Source organism: Macrobrachium nipponense, chromosome 2 (genome assembly GCF_015104395.2).
Source record: "Macrobrachium nipponense isolate FS-2020 chromosome 2, ASM1510439v2, whole genome shotgun sequence".
Taxonomy (NCBI): domain Eukaryota; kingdom Metazoa; phylum Arthropoda; class Malacostraca; order Decapoda; family Palaemonidae; genus Macrobrachium; species Macrobrachium nipponense.
Window position 1 is genome coordinate 123,339,374 of NC_087201.1, and position 20,282 is coordinate 123,359,655.

The 20,282-nt window shown below is 45.7% G+C and overlaps 3 protein-coding genes across 3 annotated transcripts; all 3 read right to left on the minus strand.

The window, feature by feature from the left end:
• Positions 1–5,348: 5,348 nt before the first annotated feature.
• LOC135221297 (uncharacterized) lies at positions 5,349–8,396 on the minus strand. The gene is made up of 4 exons (XM_064259105.1): positions 8,305–8,396; positions 6,475–6,664; positions 5,717–5,937; positions 5,349–5,547 (listed from the first exon to the last, which is right to left on the minus strand). Exons 1-4 carry the CDS (start codon positions 8,394–8,396, stop codon positions 5,349–5,351), a joined length of 702 nt encoding a protein of 233 aa, XP_064115175.1.
• A 99-nt stretch (positions 8,397–8,495) lies between these two features.
• LOC135221298 (uncharacterized) lies at positions 8,496–9,237 on the minus strand. Its single transcript, XM_064259106.1, has 2 exons — positions 8,998–9,237; positions 8,496–8,762 (listed from the first exon to the last, which is right to left on the minus strand). The coding sequence occupies exons 1-2, from the start codon at positions 9,235–9,237 to the stop codon at positions 8,496–8,498; spliced, it is 507 nt and encodes a 168-aa protein (XP_064115176.1).
• A 13-nt stretch (positions 9,238–9,250) lies between these two features.
• Positions 9,251–10,176, minus strand: LOC135221299 (uncharacterized). The gene is made up of 2 exons (XM_064259107.1): positions 10,024–10,176; positions 9,251–9,457 (listed from the first exon to the last, which is right to left on the minus strand). The coding sequence occupies exons 1-2, from the start codon at positions 10,174–10,176 to the stop codon at positions 9,251–9,253; spliced, it is 360 nt and encodes a 119-aa protein (XP_064115177.1).
• Between the last annotated feature and the right edge of the window lie 10,106 nt (positions 10,177–20,282).

Consider the following 20,282-nt stretch of genomic DNA (forward strand, 5'->3'; position numbering starts at 1 on the left):
GAAGGGGGAACCATGATGAGGCTATGTTCAGAAGGGGGAACCATGATGGGGCTATGTTCAGAAGGGGGGACCATGATGGGGCTGTGTTCAGAAAGGGGGACCATGATGGGCTATGTTCAGAAGGGGGGACCATGATGGGGCTGTGTTCAGAAGGGGGGACAATGATGGGGCTGTGTGCAGAAAGGGGGAACCATGATGGTGGGGCCTATGGTTCAGAAGGGGAAACATGATGGGTGCTATGTTCCAGAAGGGAACCATGATGGGGCTGTGTTCAGAAAGGGGGACCATGATGGGGCTGTGTTCAGAAAGGGGGACCATGATGGGGCTGTGTTCAGAAAGGGGGACCATGATGGGGCTGTGTTCAGAAAGGGGGACCATGATGGGGCTGTGTTCAGAAGGGGGGACCATGATGGGGCTATGTTCAGAAGGGGGAACCATGATGGGGCTATGTTCAGAAGGGGGGACCATGATGGGGCTGTGTTCAGAAGGGGGACCATGATGGGGCTGTGTTCAGAAAGGGGGACCATGATGGGGCTGTGTTCAGAAGGGGGGACCATGATGGGGCTGTGTTCAGAAGGGGGGACCATGATGGGGCTATGTTCAGAAGGGGGGACCATGATGGGGCTGTGTTCAGAGGGGGGGACCATGATGGGGCTATGTTCACAAGGGGGAACCATGATGGGGCTGTGTTCAAAAAGGAAGAACATGATGGGGGCTACGTTCAGAAGGGTGAACCATGGATGGGGCTATGTTTCAGAAGGGGGGACCGTGATGGGGCTGTGTTCAGTGGGGGGGACCATGATGGGGCTATGTTCAGAAGGGGGAACCATGATGGGCTGGGTGTGTGTTTTTTTAGAAGGGGGTGACGATGCTGGGGCTGTGTTAAAAAAGGAGGAACCATGATGTGGCTATGTTCAAAAGGGAGGAACCATGATGGGACTGTGTTAAGCAGGGGGGGGGGCCATGTTGGGGCTGTGTTCAGAAGGGGAACCATAATGTGACTGTGTTCATAAAGGAGGAACCATGCTGGGGCTATGTTTAAAATGGAGGAACCATGATGGGGCTATGTTTAAAATGGAGGAACCATGATGGGACTGTGTTCAGCAGAGGGGACCATGTTGGGGCTGTGTTCAGAAGGGGGACCATTATGGGGCTGTGTTCAGAAGGGGGACCATTATGGGGCTGTGTTCAGATGGGGGGACCATGATGGGGCTATGTTCAGAAGGGAGACCATTATGGGGCTGTGTTCAGAAGGGGGAACTATGATGGGGGGGGGCTGTGTTCAGGGAAGGGGGGGGGGGACCATTATGGGGCGGTGTTTTTCAGAAGGGGGACCCATTATGGTGCTGGTGTTCAGAAGGGGGGGGGACCATTATGGGGCTGTGTTCAGAAGGGGGACCATTATGGGGCTGTGTTCAGAAGGGGGGACCATGATGGGGCTGTGTTCAGAAGGGGGACCATTATGGGGCTGTGTTCAGAAGGGGGACCATGATGGGGCTGTGTTCAGAAGGGGGACCATTATGGGGCTGTGTTCAGAAGGGGGAACTATGATGGGGGGGGGGGCTGTGTTCAGAAGGGGGAACCATGATGGGGCTGTGTTCAGAAGGGGGAATCATGATGGGGCTGTGTTCAGAAGGGGGGACCATGATGGGGCTGTTTTCAGAAGGGGGAACCATGATGGGGCTGTATTAACAAAGGAGGAAACATGAATAGGGTGTGTTCAAAAGGGAGAGCCGTGAGGGTGCTGTATTCAGAAAGGGGGACCATGATGGGGCTGTGTTCAGCAGGGTTGACCATAATAGGACTGTGTTCAAAAAGGAGGAACCATGATAAGCATATTCAGAAGGGGCTGTGTTTAGATAGGGGTACCATAATGGGACTGTGTTTGATAAGGGGGACCATGATGGGGCTGTGTTCAGCAGGGTTGACCATAATAGGACTGTGTTCAAAAAGGAGGAACCATGATAGAGCTATATTCAGAAGGGTTGGACCATGATGGGGCTGTGTTTAGATAGGGGTACCATAATGGGACTGTGTTGATAAAGGAGAAACCATGATGGGGCTATGTTCAAAAGGGAGGAACCATGATGGGACTGTGTTCAGAAGGGGGACCATTATGGGGTTTTTGTTCAGAAGGGGGACCATATGGGGCTGTGTTCAGAAGGGGGGACCATGATGGGGCTGTGTTCAGAAGGGGGAACCATGATGGGCCTGTGTTCAGAAGGGGGACCATATGGGGCTGTGTTCAGAAGGGGGACCATGATGGGGCTGTGTTCAGAAGGGGGACCATGATGGGGCTGTGTTCAGAAGGGGGACCATGATGGTGCTATATTTAGAAGGGGAACCATGATGGGGCTGTGTTCAGAAGGGGGACCATGATGGTGCTATATTAGAAGGGGGGACCATGATGGGGCTGTGTTTTTAGAATGGGGACCATGATGATGCTATATTTAGAAAGGGGGGGGGGGGGGGGACCATGGTGGGGCTGTGTTCAGAAGGGGGAACAATGATGGGCGTGTTCAGAAGCGGGACCATGGTGGGGGCTGTTGTGTTCAGAGGGGGAAGCAATGATGGGGCTGTTTTGTTTTCAGAAGGGGGACCATGGTGGGGCTGTGTTCAGAAGGGGGAACATGATGGGGCTGTGTTCAGAATGGGGGAACAATGATGGGGCTGTGTTCAGAAGGGGGAACAATGATGGGGCTGTGTTCAGAAGGGTGACCATTATGGGGCTGTGTTCAGAAGGGGGACCATGATGGGGCTGAGTTCAGAAGAGGGAACCATAATGGGGCTGTGTTCAGAAGAGGGAACCATGATGGGGCTGTGTTCAGAAGGGGGACCATAATGGGGCTGTGTTCAGAAGAGGGAACCATGATGGGGATGTGTTTCAGAAGGGGGGAAACATGATGGGGATGTGTTGAAGTCAGAAGGACGTACCATATGGGGCTGTGTTCAGAAGAGGGAACCATAATGGGCTGGTTTCAGAAGAGGGAACCAGATGGGGCTGTGTTAGAATGGGGGGGACAGATGGGGACTGTGTTCAGAAGGGGGAACCATAATGGGGCTGTGTTCAGAAGGGGAACCATGATGGGGCTGTGTTCAGATGAACCATGATGCGGCTGTGTTCAGAAGGTGGACCATGATGAGTCTGTGTTCAAAAAGAAGGAACCATGATGGGGCTGTGTTCAGAAGGGGGACCTTGATGGGGCTATGTTCAGAAGGGGAACCATGATGGGGCTGTGTTCAGAAGGGGACCATGATGAGTCCGTGTTCAGAAGGGGGAAACCATGATTGGGCTATGTTCAGAAGGGGGACCTTGATGGGGCGTGTTCAGAAGGGGGACCGTGATGGGGCTGTGTTCAGAAGGGGGGACATGATGGGGCTGTGTTCAGAAGGGGGGACCATGATGGGGCTGTGTTCAGAAGGGGAACCATGATGGGGCTGTGTTCAGAAGGGGACCATTATGGGGCTGTGTTCAGAAGGGGGGGACCATGATGGGGGCTGTGTTCAGAAGGGGGAACCATGATGGGGCTGTGTTCAGAAGGGGCCCATTAATGGGGGGCTGTGTTCATAAGGGGACCATTATGGGGCTGTGTAAGTGGGGACCATGATGGGGCTATGTTCAGAGAGGGGACCATGATGGTACTATATTTAGAAGGGGGACCATTACGAAAGGGGCTGTGTTCAGAAGGGGGACATAATGAGGCTGTGTTGTGAAGGGGGACCGTGATGGGGCTGTGTTCAGAGAAGGGACCATGATGGTATATATTTAGAAGAGGGACCATTACGGGGTCAGTGTTCAGAAGGGGGGGGACCATTTTGGGGCCTGTTGTGAAGGGGGGCCGTGATGGGGCTGTGAGAGGGGGGAACCATGATGGGGCTGTGTTCAGAGGGGGGAACCATGATGGGGCTGTGTTCAGAAGGGGGACCATAATGGGTGCTTCAGAGTGGGGACCATTATGATGTCTTCAGAAGGGGACCATATGGGGTGTCTTCAGAAGGGGGACCATTATGGGGGTGTGTTCAGAAGGGAGGACCTGATGGGGCTATGTTCATAATGGGGACCATGGTGGGGCTGTTTGAGAAGGGGGACCATGATGGGGCTGTGTCAGAAGGGGGCCATCTGGGGCTGTGTTTAGAATGGATCATTGATGGGGCGGGGGTGTTTAGAAGAGGGACCATTATGGGGTGTGTTCAGAGGGGGACATGATGGTGCTATGTTCAGTCAGAAGGGGGACCATTTCGGGGCTGTGTAGAAGGGGGACCATGATGGGGCTGTGTTTAGAAGGGGGACCATGATGGGGCTGTGTTCAGAAAGGGGGACCATGATGGGGCTGTGTTTCAGATAATGGGGATCATTATGGGTGTGTTCAGAAGGGGGGACCATTATGGGGTGTGTTCAGAAGGGGGGACCATGAAGGGGCGTGTTCAGAGGGGGGAACCATGATGGGGCTGTGTTCAGAATGGGGACCATTATGGGCGTGGTTCAGAAGGGGGACCATTATGGGGCTGTGTTCAGAATGGGAAACCATTATTGGGGCGGGTGTGTAGAAGGGGGACCATTAGTGGGGCTGTGTTCAGAAGGGGACCATTATGGGGCTGTGTTCAGAAGGGAGGACACCTTGATGAGGCAATGTTTCAGAGGGGGGACCATGATGGGACTGTGTTTTGAAAGGGGGACCATGATGGGACTGTGTTCAGAAAGGGGGACCATGATGGGGCGTGTTCAGAAGGGGGCGGGACCATTATGGGGGTGTGTTCAGAAGGGAGGACCTTGATGAGGCTATGTTCAGCGGGGGGACCATGATGGGGCTGTGACCTGATGGGGCTGTTTCAGAGGGACCATGATGGGGCTGTGTTCAGAGGGGGGACCATGATGGGGCTGTATTCAGAAGAGGGACCATGACTGGGCTGTTAGAAGGGGACATGATGGGGGCTGTGTTTAGAAGGGGGACCATGATGGGGCTGTTCAGAAGGGGGATCATGATGGGGCTGTGTTCAGAAGGGGGACCATGATGGGCTGTGTTCTGAAAGGGGACCATGATGGGGCTATGTGTTCAGAAGGGGGGGACCATTATGGGGCTGTGTTCAGAAGGGGGACCATTATGGGATGTGTTTAGAAAGGGGGACCATGATGGGGCTGTGTTCAGAAGGGGGACCATGATGGGGCTGTGTTCAGAAAGGGGGACCATGATGGGGCTGTGTTCAGAAGGGGGACCATGATGGGGCTGTGTTCAGAAGGGGGACCATGATGGGGCTGTGTTCAGAAGAGGGGACCATGATGGGGCTATGTTTAGATGGGGGACCATGATGGTACTATATTTAGAAGGGGGACCATTATGGGGCTGTGTTCAGATGGGGAACCATGATGGGGCTGTGTTCAGAAGGGGAACTATGATGGGGCTGTGTTCAGAAGGGGGAATCATTTTGGGACTGTGTTCAGAAGGGGGAACCATGATGGGCTGTGTCTTCAGAAGGGGGAACCATGATGGGGCGTGTTCAGAAGGGGGACCATGATGGGGCTGTGTCAGAAGGGGGAACATGATGGGGCTGTGTCAGAAGGGGGGATCATGCTGGGGCTGTGTTCAGAAGGGGGAACCATGATGGCTGTGTTCAGAAGGGGGGGACCATGATGGGGCTGTGTTCAAAAGGGGGGACCATGATGGGGCTGTGTTCAGAAGGGGGGACCATGATGGGGCTGTGTTCAGAAGGGGGGAACCATGATGGGGCTGTGTTCAGAAGGGGGAACCATGATGTGGGGCTGTGTTCAAGAAGGGGGAACCATGATGGGGCTGTGTTCAGAAGGCGGAACCATGATGGGGCTGTGTTCAGAAGGGGGATCATGAAGGGGCTGTGTTCAGAAGAGGGAACCATGATGGGGCTGTGTTCAGAAGGGGGTAACCATGATGGGGCTGTGTTCAGAAGGGAACCATGATGGGGCTGTGTTCAGAAGGGGGATCATGAGGGGCTGTGTTCAGAAGGGGGGAACCATGATGGGGCTATGTTCAGAAGGGGGAACCATGATGGGGCTGTATTCAGAACGGGGGGACCATGATGGGGCTGTTTCAGAAGGAGGAACCATGATGGGGCTGTTTTCAAAAGGAGGAACCATGATGGGGCTGTGTAAGAAGGGGAACCATGATGGGGCTGTCAGAAGGGGGAACCATGATAGGGCTGTGTTCAGAAGGGGGACATGATGGGGCTGTGTTCAGAAGGGGAACCATGATGGGGCTGTGTTCAGAAGGGGGACCATGATGGAGGCTGTTTCAGAAGGGGAACCATGATGGGGCTGTTTCAGAAGGGGAACCATGATGGGGCAGTGTTCAGAAGGGGAACCATGATGGGGCTGTGTTCATAAGGGGGACCATTTGGGCTGTGTCAGAAGGGGGACCATGATGGGCTGTGTTCAGAAGGGGAACCATGATGGGGCTGTGTTCAGAAGGGGGACCATGATGAGGCGGTTTCAGAAGGGGGAACCATGATGGGGCTATGTTCAGAAGGGGGAACCATGATGGGGCTGTGTTCAGAAGGGGGGACCATGATGGGGCTGTGTTCAGAAGGGTGAAACCATGATGGGCCTGTGTTCAGAAGGGGGAACCATGATGGGGCTGTGTTCAGAAGGGGGACCATGATGGGGCTGTGTTCAGAAGGGGGAACCATGATGGGGCTGTGTTCAGAAGGGAACCATGATGGGGCTGTGTTCAGAAGGGGGAACCATGATGGGGCTGTGTTCAGAAGGGGGAACCATGATGGGGCTGTGTTCAAAAGGGGGAACCATGATGGGGCTGTGTTCAGAAGGGGGGACCATGATGGGGCTGTGTTCAGAAGGGGGGACCATGATGGGGGCTTTTTTGTCAGAAGGGGAAACATGATGGGGCTGTGTTCAGAAGGGGGGGGGAACATGATGGGGCTGTGTCAGAAGGAAGGGACCATGATTTGGCTTTTACAGAAGGGGAACCATGATGGGCTGTTTTCAGAAGGGGGACCATGATGGGGCTATTTTAGAAGGGGGAACCATGATGGGGCTGTGTTAGAAGGGGGAACCATGATGGGGCTGTGTTCAGAAGGGGGACCATGATTGGGCTGTTTTCAGAAGGGGGACCATGATGGGGCTGTGTCAGAAGGGGAACAGGATGGGGCTGTGTTCAGAAGGGGGAACCTTGATGGGTCTGTGTCAGAAGGGGGACCATGATGGGGCTGTTTTTCAGAAGGGGGAACCATGATGGGGCTGTGTCAGAAGGGGGAACCGTTGATGGGGCTGTGTAAGAAAGGGGGGACCATGATGGCTGTGTTCAGAAGGGGGAACCATGATGGGGCTGTGTTCAGAAGGGGGAACCATGATGGGGCTGTGTTCAAAAGGGGAACCATGATGGGGCTGCATGTGTTCAGGGGGAAGGGGGAACCATGATGGGGCTGTGTTCAGAAGGGGGACCATGATGGGGCTGTGTTCAGAAGGGGGGACCATGATGGGCTTTTTTCAGAAGGGGAACCATGATGGGTGCTGTTCATCAAGAAGGGGAACCATGATGGGGCTGTGTTCAGAAGGGGGGACCATGATGGGGCTGTGTTCAGAAGGGGGGACCATGATGGGGCTGTGTTCAGAAGGGGGAGGGGGGGGGAACATGATGGGGCTGTGTCAGAAGGGGGGGACCATGATGGGGCTGTGTTCAGAAGGGAGGGGGGAACCATGATGGGCTTTTTCAGAAGGGAACCATGATGGGGCTGTGTTCAGAAGGGGGGGACCATGATGGGGCTGTGTGCAGAAGGGGGGACCATGATGGGGCTTTTTTCAGAAGGGGAACCATGATGGGCTGTGTGAGAAAGGTGACATGCTGTGGGGTTCATTTTTAGAAGGGGGGAACCATGGGGCTGTTTTTCAGAAGGGGGAAACCATGATGGGGCTGTGTTTTCAGAAAGGGGGTGACCATATGGGCTGTGTTCAGAAGGGGGAACCATTGATGGGGCTGTGTTCAAAAAGTGGGGGGGGAACCATGATGGGGCTGTGTTCAGAAGGGGGGACCATGATGGGGCTGTGTTCAGAAGGGGGACTATGAAGGGCTATGTTCAGAAGGGGGGGACCATGAGGGGGGGTGTTCAGAAGGGGGGGGGGACCATGATGGGGCTGTGTTCAGAAGGGGGGCGGGGACCATGATGGGGCTGTGTCAGAAGGGGGGACCATGATGGAGCTATGTGCAGAAGGGGGGGACCATGATGGGGCTGTGTCAGAAGAACGGGGGGGGACCATGATGGGGCTGTTGAAGGGGGGACCACCAGGACTACAGAAGGGGGGGACCATGATGTTCAAACCATGATGGGGCTGTGTTCAGAAGGGACCATGATGGGGCTGTGTCAGAAGGGGGGGACAATGATGGGGCTGTGTTCAAGAAGGGGGGGACCATGATGGGGCTGTGTTCAGAAGGGGGGGACCATGATGGGCTGTGTTAGAAGGGACCAGATGGGGCTGTGTTTCAGAAGGGGGAACCATGTTGGGGCTGTGTTCAGAAGAGGGTAACCATGATGAGGCTGTGTTCAGAAGAGGGAACCATGATGGGGTTGTGTTCAGAAGGGGGAACCATGATGGGGCTGTGTTCAGAAGGGGGAACCATGATGGGGCTGTGTTCAGAAGGGGGGACCATGAAGGGGCTGTGTTCAGAAGGGGGGAACCATGATGGGGCTGTGTTCAGAAGGGGGGACCATGATGGGGCTGTGTTCAGAAGGGGGGACCATGATGGGGCTGTTTTCAGAAGGGGGGAACCATGATGGGGCTGTGTTCAGAAGGGGGAACCATGATGGGGCTGTGTTCAGAAGGGGGAACCATGATGGGGCTGTGTTCAGAAGGGGGGGACCATGATGGGGCTGTGTTAAGAAGGGGGAACCATGATGGGGCTGTGTTCAGAAGGGGGGAACATGATGGGGCTGTTCAGAAGGGGGTGGGGAACCATGATGGGGCTGTGTTCAGAAGGGGGGGACCATGATGGGGCTGTGTTCAGAAGGGGGAACCATGATGGGGCTGTGTTCAGAAGGGGGAACCATGATGGGGCTGTTTTCAGAAGGGGGGACCATGATGGGGCTGTGTTCAGAAGGGGGAACCATGATGGGGCTGTGTGAGAAGGGGGAACCATGATGGGGCGTGTTCAGAAGGGGGGACCATGATGGGGCTTTTTCAGAAGGGGGAACCATGATGGGGCTGTGTTCAGAAGGGGGAACCATGATGGGGCTGTGTTCAGAAGGGGGAACCATGATGGGGCTGTGTTCAGAAGGGGGGCGGGGACCATGATGGGGCTGGTTCAGAAGGGGGGACCATGATGGGGCTGTGTTCAGAAGGGGGGAACCATGATGGGGCTGTTTTCAGAAGGGGGAACCATGATGGGGCTGTTTGAGAAGGGGGAACCCATGATGGGGCTGTGTCAGAAGGGGGAACCATGATGGGGCTGTGTTCAGAAGGGGGAAACCAGATGGGCTGTTTTCAGAAGGGGGAACCATGATGGGGCTGTTGTTTAGAAGGGGGGACAATGTTGGGGCTGTGTTCAGAAGGGGGAACCATGATGGGGCTGTGTTCAGAAGGGGGAACCATGATGGGGCTGTGTTCAGAAGGGGGAACCATGATGGGGCTGTGTTCAGAAGGGGGAACCATGATGGGGCTGTGTTCAGAAGGGGGAACCATGATGGGGCTGTGTTCAGAAGAGGGTAACCATGATGAGGCTGTGTTCAGAAGGGGGGACCATGATGGGGCTGTGTTCAGAAGGGGGAACCATGATGGGGCTGTGTTCAGAAGGGGGAACCATGATGGGGCTGTGTTCAGAAGGGGGATCATGATGGGGCTGTGTTCAGAAGAGGGAGGGGGACCATGATGGGGCTGTGTTCAGAAGGGGGGAACCACCCTGTGGGGCTGTGTTCAGAAGGGGGACCATGATGGGGCTGTGTTCAGAAGGGGGAACCATGATGGGGCTGTGTTCAGAAGGGGGACCATGATGGGGCTGTGTTCAGAAGGGGGGATATGATGGGGCTGTGTTCAGAAGGGGGAACCATGATGGGGCTGTGTTCAGAAGAGGGAACCATGTTGGGGCTGTGTTCAGAAGGGGGATCATGAAGGGGCTGTGTTAAAAAAGGAGGAACCATGATGGGGCTGTGTTCAGAAGGGGGATCATGAAGGGGCTGTGTTAAAAAAGGAGGAACCATGATGGGGCTGTGTTCAAAAGGGAGTGCCGTGAGGGTGCTGTATTCAGAAAGGGGGACCATGATGGGGCTGTGTTAAAAAAGGAGGAAACATGATTGGACTGTGTTCAGAAGGGGGTACCATGATGGGGCAGTATTTTAAAGGAGAGGTACCTTGATGGGGCTGTATTTAGAAGGAGAGGGACCATGATGGGGCTGTATTCAGTAGGGGACCATGATGGGGCTGTATTCATGTGGGGGACATGACTGGGCTAAATTCAGAAGGGGGGGGGACCATGATATGGCTGTATTCATAGGGGGTGGAGCAAGCTGTGTGGAGCATCTGAAAGGAGAGCTTCAGAGCCAAAAGCAACGGGCAATGTGTTAACTATAAATTGATTGAAGTCTTGAAGTCTTAATATCAGTAACGACACTCCCTTGCTGGTCAATGGAAATCTAGAAATCTATAAAGCTTATGGTCATTGGCATGACAGTTTCCATCACAGATATTCCGAAAAATACTCTGTCGTAATTAGGGGAAAAAAAGTATCTTTTGAAAATAATAGGTAGACCTTTAGAAATGAGTACCTCCAACTCCCCAAATGTCTGCTTTATTTCTTGTTACTTTTCTTTAATAGAAAACTAATGAGATGATTATTTGTCTTTCCGTCAGCACTTTTTCTGTCCGCCCTCGGATCTGAAAAAGTAATGTGGCTAGAGGGCTGCAGATTATAATGTTAATCATTCACCCTTCAATCATCAAAGTATATCAAATTGCAGTCCTCCAGTCTCAGTGGTTTTTAATCTTATTTAAGGTTCAAGTTAGCTATAGGTACCATCTACACAGGCCCCCAGTTTCATTGGTCGCGGCTGAGCGTTTCATTCAACATTCTACGCGTAAAGAAAACTCGATTGCTCTGAAGTTATTGCATTCTTTACTTGTTTTCTTTAAATTTGATGTAGGGGAGCTCGAGTTACATGTATCAAGGCGACGAAATTCTGTTACTGAAGACTGTTTAGCCTCAAAAACCATTGAGGCAGACCATTTTTGTCATTAGGGTAGATTAAAAGTTCTCCTTCACTAGCGAATAATAAAAATACTATGATAGTATTCACATTCCAGTCAGGTAACTTCATTTATTCAAGCTCAGGTAAGAGCAGTTACGTGTATCGAAATCATGCCATTGCATAAAGTCACTGACAACGAAATAACTGGCAATGAAAACTTATGAACAGTATCCGTTAGTTTTGGTGAAAAGTCATTTGTTATGGTGTTTTAGATATTTACGCGAGAATAAGATTATTTGTATTCCGCTAATATTATCAACACTTTAGTTGTATATTTTCTAAAATAATATATACCTTTACTCCACTAATTCTTATGGGCGCTTCACCTTTCTTTGAATATTAAAACCGTTCGATTAACCCATAAGTATCATTGACTTTCTGTACGAAAGCTATAAGAAAAGCAAAAAATATCTTTCATATTTTAATTACAAGCTTAAACTACGCAAAAAGAAAGCTAATTTATACTAATCTAATATAAGGAAACATGCAAGACAGTAAATATTTTAATAAAGTACAGTGGTACATAGGGATGCATTGTTTGTATGTATGTAGTATGTGATGTATGTATATATATATATATATATATATATATATATATATATATATATATATATATATATATATATATATATATACATACTATATATATAGTCATATCACATTATCATGATTCATATACATACATCGAGCTACAAATGTCCTTTAATATCTAATTCGCTCTACCTCAGAATTAATATATTTTCATACATGTTTAATCGAAGGAGAATAATTTAGTCGATAAGAGATTTGTCGGCTCCCGGGCGTGAACTATCGAAACCAAACAAATCCAGGACGACAGTGAAGCCTTAACCCACACCGCCTCTCACCTACAAATCTCTTATCGACTAAAATATTCCCCTTCGGTTAAACATATATGAAAATATATTAATTCCGAGTAGAATTAGATATTAAAGGACATTTGTAGCTCGATGTATGTATATGAATCACGGTAATGTGATATGACTCATAATGGCTACTTGCTGACAAAAGCACCAAAACGTTACAGAGGTCGAGGTAGTAGCCATCTTGCTTGGTGTGACGTACCCGTGTGAAGTCAGATTAATCAACAGATATCACAAGTTTATCGGTGATAAGATTAGTGTGAAATAGTAGGATAAAGCGTCTTCTAAGTTAGTTTATCAAGTGTAATACTATAAAACAGAACAAGATGGCAGTAAGTTCCAACTGCGGGAAGAGGTGGCGTAATTTGGCGTGTTTAGCAGATTCGCAATACGATGAGGTAGCAGGAAGGGAACTGGCATTTCTCATCTATGAAATCAGCAACAGTCCTAACCAAAAAGATACAAAAAGCATTCATTAGATATATTAGAAGGAATAATAATCCTTCAAACTGGAACAAAATCTAATGAAAACATCTTGAAAATAATTGAAGAAGTTCAAATAAAATCCAAGTTGCGGTCAAGAGACTCATAAAGAAAAAAATATACATAAACCAACATATTCCGACAAAGAAAATGAATAAGGTGAATCTTGTGAATATCCTAATGATGCATTAGGAAAAAGAATGCCAAAAAGCATGCAAAACTGTGTAAGGTTGGGTATAGCATAGTCAATCCACAAAAACCTAATCAGAAAATGTGCTGCATGCAACATTCCGACCCATCCACAGTGTGCTGAGGTAATACAAGATTGAGAAAAGATACAAGTTTAATTTTTTGTTCAACATGTCTATCATGGATAGACAATGTTATTAAATCAAGATTGAATGTACAAATAGTTGAGGATGAAGATGGAAGAGGAAGAAGAAGAAGAAAAAGAAGAAGAGGACGGAAGAGAAGAGGAAAACGAGAATTAAACAAAAATGAAATGACAGAAAAAAAATAAGGAAAACAAAGAACAAGATAAAAAGTATGGATGCAGAGATAACTCATTGATACTACCTATGAGGCAATAAAGCAGCATACCTACGAAGAAATAAATTACGATATGACAACAGAAAAGAAACAAACCGAAGAGGCTCTACCCAGATCTATACAATGCGGTAAAGAGGAAAAAATAGACAAGAAGACAAAATCTGCAACCTTTTGAAAAAGAGGGAATTGCAGATTTGGAGAAAGATACACAAACATCCTAAGATATGTCAAAACTATGAAATATATGGTAAATGTGCATACTTAGATGGATATGGGGATGATTGCAGAGATCTGCATACAAAAATATGTAAAAACCTAAAAGAAGGAAAAGGATGTAAGTTCGACAAAAAATGCAAATATATGCACCCTGTAGCCATGAATCTAATCAAATAAATAACCAAACCAAGTAATAAAATCCAAAATAAAGAAAGAAACAAATAAAGAGAGAAATCAAGAATATCAGGTAAAAGAGAAAAGCAAACCACCAATGAGATATGCAGAGGTGCAGCAAAAAATTTCAAAGCATCAAGCTCCGAAATTCTACTCAAGAGATAATAACTGTATTTATTATGCAAGAGGATATTGCAGAAACGGAGAAAATTGCAGATTCAGACACAAAATGAATAATTATGATGAAGGAAGATCAAATATTATGGAAAAGTTGGATTTTTTAATGTCAGAATTTCTGGAAATGGAAAAAAAGAACAACATACCAGGACAGGAAAGAGACATGGGAAAATCCTTATTACTACCAGTATTAAATGAAGGAGAAAACACGCAAAACCATCATAGTGATGAATGCGCAGGGTTTAGCTACGAGTAAACTCAAAAAGAAAAATAGAGTATTAGAAGAACTAACCCAAAATGAAAAGAAAATAGATATAATGAATATAAGTGAAACCTGGTATTCCCAAGAGACTGGGAATGATGATCAAATAAAAGGGTTCCAAACTTATAGATCAGATAGAAAAAATAGGAATCAAGGGGGAACCGCAATATATGGGAAAGACAAAAAACAAGGAAAAATATATGAGAAATATAGTAACTCAGAATGTGAACTAATAGCGGTAGAATTGAATCTGAAAAATGATGAACATAGTAATATATAGACCTCCTAATACTAAAGAGTTTGACTTAATAATTGAAAAATTGGATTGATATATGTAGAAATCACAAGGACTGGACTATTTTCCTATCTGGTGACTTCAACTTTCTTTCCTTTCGTAGAATGGAAAGAACGAATAGGAGATTGTGGTTGTACTTATACATATAAAAAAGAGAGTAATAGTAGTGCAGAAGATAAAAGGCAATTTGAAAAGCTATTAGATATGCTACTAGATACAACATTCAACAAATAAATCACCTGCCAACAAGAAGGAAAATACTTTAGACCTAGTATTTGTGAACGAGATGAATTAGTTAAAGAAATAATAGTTTATAATGCGAGTATTTCAGACCATAATGTCATAGAATTAACAGTTCATTCCAAAGCAAGTGAAAATAGAGATAAGCAAGAAATGAAAAGTGGGGAAGGATATGGAAAATACAACTTCTACAGTAAAAATATAAAATGGTCAGAAATAATGAAGAATTAAACAAAGATTGGTATAACATTTTCGTTAAATGATTGACATAAGAAGGTAAATACGGAAGATATTATATAAAAATATTGGAGAAAATAGTTGGGAAAAAACTATTAACGAAGAAGAAAAAGTAAACATCATTCATGCCATTACCAACGAGACGAAGGAGTACTTGTTACCAGAAAATCCAGAAAGTGGAAAAAAATGGTATTGCAAAAGAAAAAAAAAAAATGCCATGGAAAGTTGATAGAACCTAAAAAAGTAAGATAGAAAATGCAGAAACAAAAGGAGTTTATACAATCAAAAGAAAATGAAAAAACGGATCTTGGAAGCAAAAAAACCCTATAAATATCCAAGCAAAAACCCCAAACTATTATACTCCATATGAGAAAGAAGATGAATTAAAACGAACGAATAGAAATAGGCCCCTATGGAATGAATTGGGAAGGGAAGAAATGAATGAAAAAAAAAAAAAGGAAATTTGGCAACATTACTAGGACAGAAAAACGATATAAGAGAGAATTCACCCCTAGAATAGATCAATGAAGAAATGAAATGATAGAGAAGTAAGGGATGAAAAAAACTAGTGAAAATTAATTAGACTGAATAGATATTAATACAAGTCATTGATAGTTGTGCAGGATATTAATGAAATTAAAAATGGAGCTGGCTGCAGGGCCTGATGGAATTCCTGCTTATTTGTTAAAGAAAAGGTAGTTCAATCTATCGCAAAGCCACTTGCAATATTATTAAGAACAAAGGGTGAGATACAGGCAAGATTTTATGATGAGCACCAAATTAGCATTATATTACCCCTACTTTGCAAAAGGTGGATCAAGACTAGAGGCAAAGTAAATTGATTAGGCCTGTGAGTCTAACATCACATATTATGAAACGTGTATGAAAGGGTTAATGAAGAAAAATATTATGAAACATTTAATAAAAAATATTTGTTTAATTTTAAAGGGACAAACATGGTTTCGGTTTACACCGGAAAAAAGTTACACAAAAACCCAAACTGTTAGTCCACCGTGGAGAACATATTCAAAAAATATGAAAAAGCGGAAAATGAAACAGATGGTGGTTTATTTAGACTTTGCAACAAAGCTTCTTTTGATAAACGTAGCACCAATAACATATTCAGCGAAGAAAATTAGAAAAACACAATAATTCGTGGATTACAAGTAGGAAGATGGTTAAAAGGAATTTCTTTTTACACAACAGAAAACAGGATAGTTATTGCCCAAACCCCCCCCCGACGAGAAATCGGATGAATGCCAAGGTAATAATCCGGTTGTGCCGCAAGGTACGTGGGGTTAGCTTGCAAATACTGTTTGTTATTATGATTGAAGACATAGAACAAATAATGTTAAGGATTCGGTACGTGAAGTAGTTTCGGCAGGATGGACACCAAGAATAAGTAGAGGAAATTAACTTGGTGATGAAGATAGGAACGCTCTACAAAAGAGAACCTTAAACAAAGTATATGACGGGGCAGAGGTAAATAGGGATGGTATGTTTAACTCTGATAAATTGGAAATCAATAAAAGTTATGGAGACAGAGGAAAGAAAGCTATATGCATATTCAAGGGACCTAACGTAATGAGAACCCATCACAAATAAGGAAGCAAGTTAAAGGACCTTGGATGTGATGATGGAATAGGAACATGTTATGGCAATGAACCAAATAGCAAACTCTTGTTGGCAAAATGTTAAAGCAAAAAATGGGAATGTTGTTACGGCACTTCAAAAACAAGGAAAAGATGAACACCAATGATTATGCCTTTATAACAAACATATGTTCATTAGTCCACTTGAATAGTGCAATATGATATTGGTACCCACCACTATCAAAAGGATATTTGCACAAATAGAGAGTGTACAAAGGTTCCGTTTACAGCTAGAATAGAAGAAGTTGAAGGACCCTAGACTAACTGGGAAAGGACTACAATTCTTAAAATTAAAATTATAAGTTCTAGAAACGGGAGAAGAGCAACGCTACAATGATAATTGACGCATGGAAACAGATAGCAAGGAAATAGCAGAAAAATATCATAGGAACTAAAATCATCCAGAAAGAGCCAAGCAGAGGTAGATTAATAAGTGCCCAAAAACTATACCAGGAAAAATTAAGGAAAGCACACAGGGACATTAACTTCCAATCCTACGCACCAGCATCGATAATGCCAGAGTATAGGTTCAATGCGGTTGCCCAGCTCATCTGAGGAATATTAATCAGGAGTGAGCGTAGATGTTGTTTCAAAAAAAAAGGGGGAAAAAAAAATAAGCTCACGACAAATATCTAAACTGCATCCCAGAACCATCCAAGATTGGGAAGATTGCCAAAATATACGGAAGATGGTACTAGGCAAAACTCTCTGTAGACAGTTAGAGGTGCCTTCACACTGAGGGGACCTGGGGCAACCCGAAACAAGATGTAAGGTCTGTAAGGTAAGGGGGTGGGTTGATTGCTTTCCCCTAGTCTCCAAACAACGAATACCTGAGAGCGGACAGGTATTTGTTTTAGGGTTGAAAGGCAGCATAAAAACTTATAGTCTCTTGCTGGGTGGCCAGCAGTGGGTTAAGGCTTCCACTTTGCGGTCCTGGATTTGTTTGGTTTCCGATGGTTCGCGCCCGGAAGCCGCCAAATCTCTTATCCGACTAAAAAAATTCACCCCTTTGCGGTTAAAACATATATGACAAAATATATTAATTTCGACGGTAGGGCGAATTAGATATTAAAGGACATTTGTAGCTACGATGTAATATATATATATAATATATATATATATATGTGTTATGAATATATATATTAACTATAATAATATTAGATATATATATACAATATATAATAACATAAAATATTAAACAATTCATCCCTATGTACTCTATTGTATTGAAAAAAATAAAAAAAATAATGCTGGTAAGAAGTAAAAGTGGACAAAAACAAATCCACCGAGTTTTGACCAGGGAACTCATATCTCATTAAAATGAGATTACTAAAGGGAGCGACCAGGGAAGTATTCTTCCATTATGTTATAGTAGGCTACAAATTTTTTTTTAGGTTTTCATATATTCTTATCACAGTTTTCATTTCTACAGCTTTCAACTTAAATTGATGCATTAGTCGTCAAATGCTTGAATATGCATTTGTTGTCTTAAATAGTTTTATTTGCATGTTAATTACAATTGGATTAAAACATAATTGAAAATCGCATTTGGACTGATGCCTCGTACATGATGATGCTCATTATTTTAACTTTTTTTCTAACCTAATAATCTGTTTTTCTATTCCGTTCAATGTTAATATGTTACTTTTAGTAATTAAAATAAATTAATACGATTCTGAAGCCTGTGTGTAATTACGATGGCGTCTTGCGAACGATTTCAGATTCCGTACGGCTGGAAAACAAACCATAAGGGTTAGAAAAAAAATGACCATCATTTCCGATTTTGTTTTTTTTCTGTTTTCGGTGTAATATAGTTCTTAACAACGGATCATAATACATCGGCGACCATGATCTCAAATCATTTTCTCTTTTTCGTCTGTATTTCTTCGTCATTAATCTCCGAATCACTTCGTCCTCTCCCAAGTTAGGGGCCTTATGCCCGGCAGACGGATTACTCGTGCAATCGACATAATGGATCATCCACCAAAGTGGAAGAGAATTACCAGTTAATGGTAGAGAGAGACAGGGAGAGAGAAACAGGGAAACGACCAAATACCATGAATAGGCCGGAAATGGAGCAATCCCAGGAGAGAGAGAGAGAGAGGAGAGAGAGAGAGAGGAGACGAGAGAGAGAGAGAGCGACGAGAGAAGAAAAACAACCAAACTTATTCATGAACAGTCGAGGAGGCTCTCGGGTGAGACAGACAGACAAACAGAGAGAGAGAGAGAGAGAGAGAGCAGACGGACCGACCGAGAGAGGCCAAGGACAACAGGGACAGACAGCCAAACAAACAAAACCAACCAACCATACCAGAAACCACTCGAGAAGACACTTAGAGAGAGAGAGAGAGAGAGAGAGAGAGAGAGAGAGAGAGAGACCGCGCCATATCGTTGACCCCTTCCTCTGACGGGTACTAATACGGGGTTACGATGCTTGATGGGGTAATGGGCTCCTCATTGCAACAACCCATTAGGGGGCGATCGGGTGTGCATCTTTCACATGGATGAACAGCAGGATGGGAGGGGGAATCGCATGAGAGGAGGGGGGAGGGGGAGGGAGTTGGGGAGAGGGTGTGGCAGATCACTGAGGAAGCTACTCGAGTTTCCCTGTCGACTTCCATTTGTTAAGAGGCCGAAATAAATTCAGACAAAATGAGATTGAGGGCACGAAGTGACTTTTAGTGGGATCGGGTATGGAGGCAGGAAATTGCTTTTAAAGGATTTGACAAAGCTTCAGGGGGTCGTGGATGTATTCTGTGACTTTTAACGTGGATATCAAAGTTAATTAAGAGATTAAAGTACTCCAGAATATAAAATTTCTATTTTCATCTTCTAGAACTTTATCTAAATGCAATTTTAATTCCCCTTTTTTGCTTTTTTTGCGACAAGAGCAGGAGACAACTTACGCATTATGAGTGCGCTCAAGAAATGACTTTCAAGAATTCAATAAGAGGAATGACACAGGTGAAGCAACATTTTTTCCCTAAAATAAAGACGGTATTGTCTATCATCTTATAAAAAAAATGAGACGAAATAAGACACTTTTTACGAAATAAAATTTAGGTAACCATAAACAATACGTTAGTGCCGTCTGCCCAACACAAACAAACGAGTGAAGAAGACTCGTCACCGTTCTTTATTCAAAGCACCGCAAAGAAGGGAAGATTGAAAGGTCCTCTCATTTTTCCTCCTCCAACTCTCGCGTGATCGTAAACGCAGGTGAGAGGAGTTGGGTCGCCTGGTTTCTGGTACTTATAGTGGGTTTCTGGTACTTATAGCGGCAATAAACGAAGGCATAAACTCTCTAAGGATGAAGACCTTAATTTGGCTAAAATCTACGGGAGCACTCAACCACTTCCAGCCTTTCTCATTGATGCTGTCGTAAACTAAAAGTGGATGAGGGTACGGCGATGGAGGAAGGACGCAGGATGGGAGGGAGGGGAGGAGGAAGGGTGATAGGCATCTCGGCATCATGTTTGATCGATAGGCATTTGTTTTGCTCCACAGATTGCCAAGCCGAAGAGCATGATTTCGACAAGGAGCGGAAGACCCCATTGGCTGCAGCAATTCTGAGACGGCTTTACTAGACCCATGTCCTTATCTACCCTGGCTACAGCCCATTACGGTTGACTAATTCACTGCTTATGTCAACAGAAGCACAAGGAAACGAGCCTATATCGTTCTTCTCCTCCTTAGATTCAAATCTAGTCTTTCTCGGAGATAAGGAAAGTAATTTGAACACTAGACAATGTTCATACATACTATATGTAAATTGCGTACGACAGTATGCCTTGGGTAAAAAAATAACCTAGTAATATCGAACTGGCCATACATTTGGGATAACCTACAACCAAATTGAAATGTATATTAATTACCCTAAACAAGATTCGAACCTA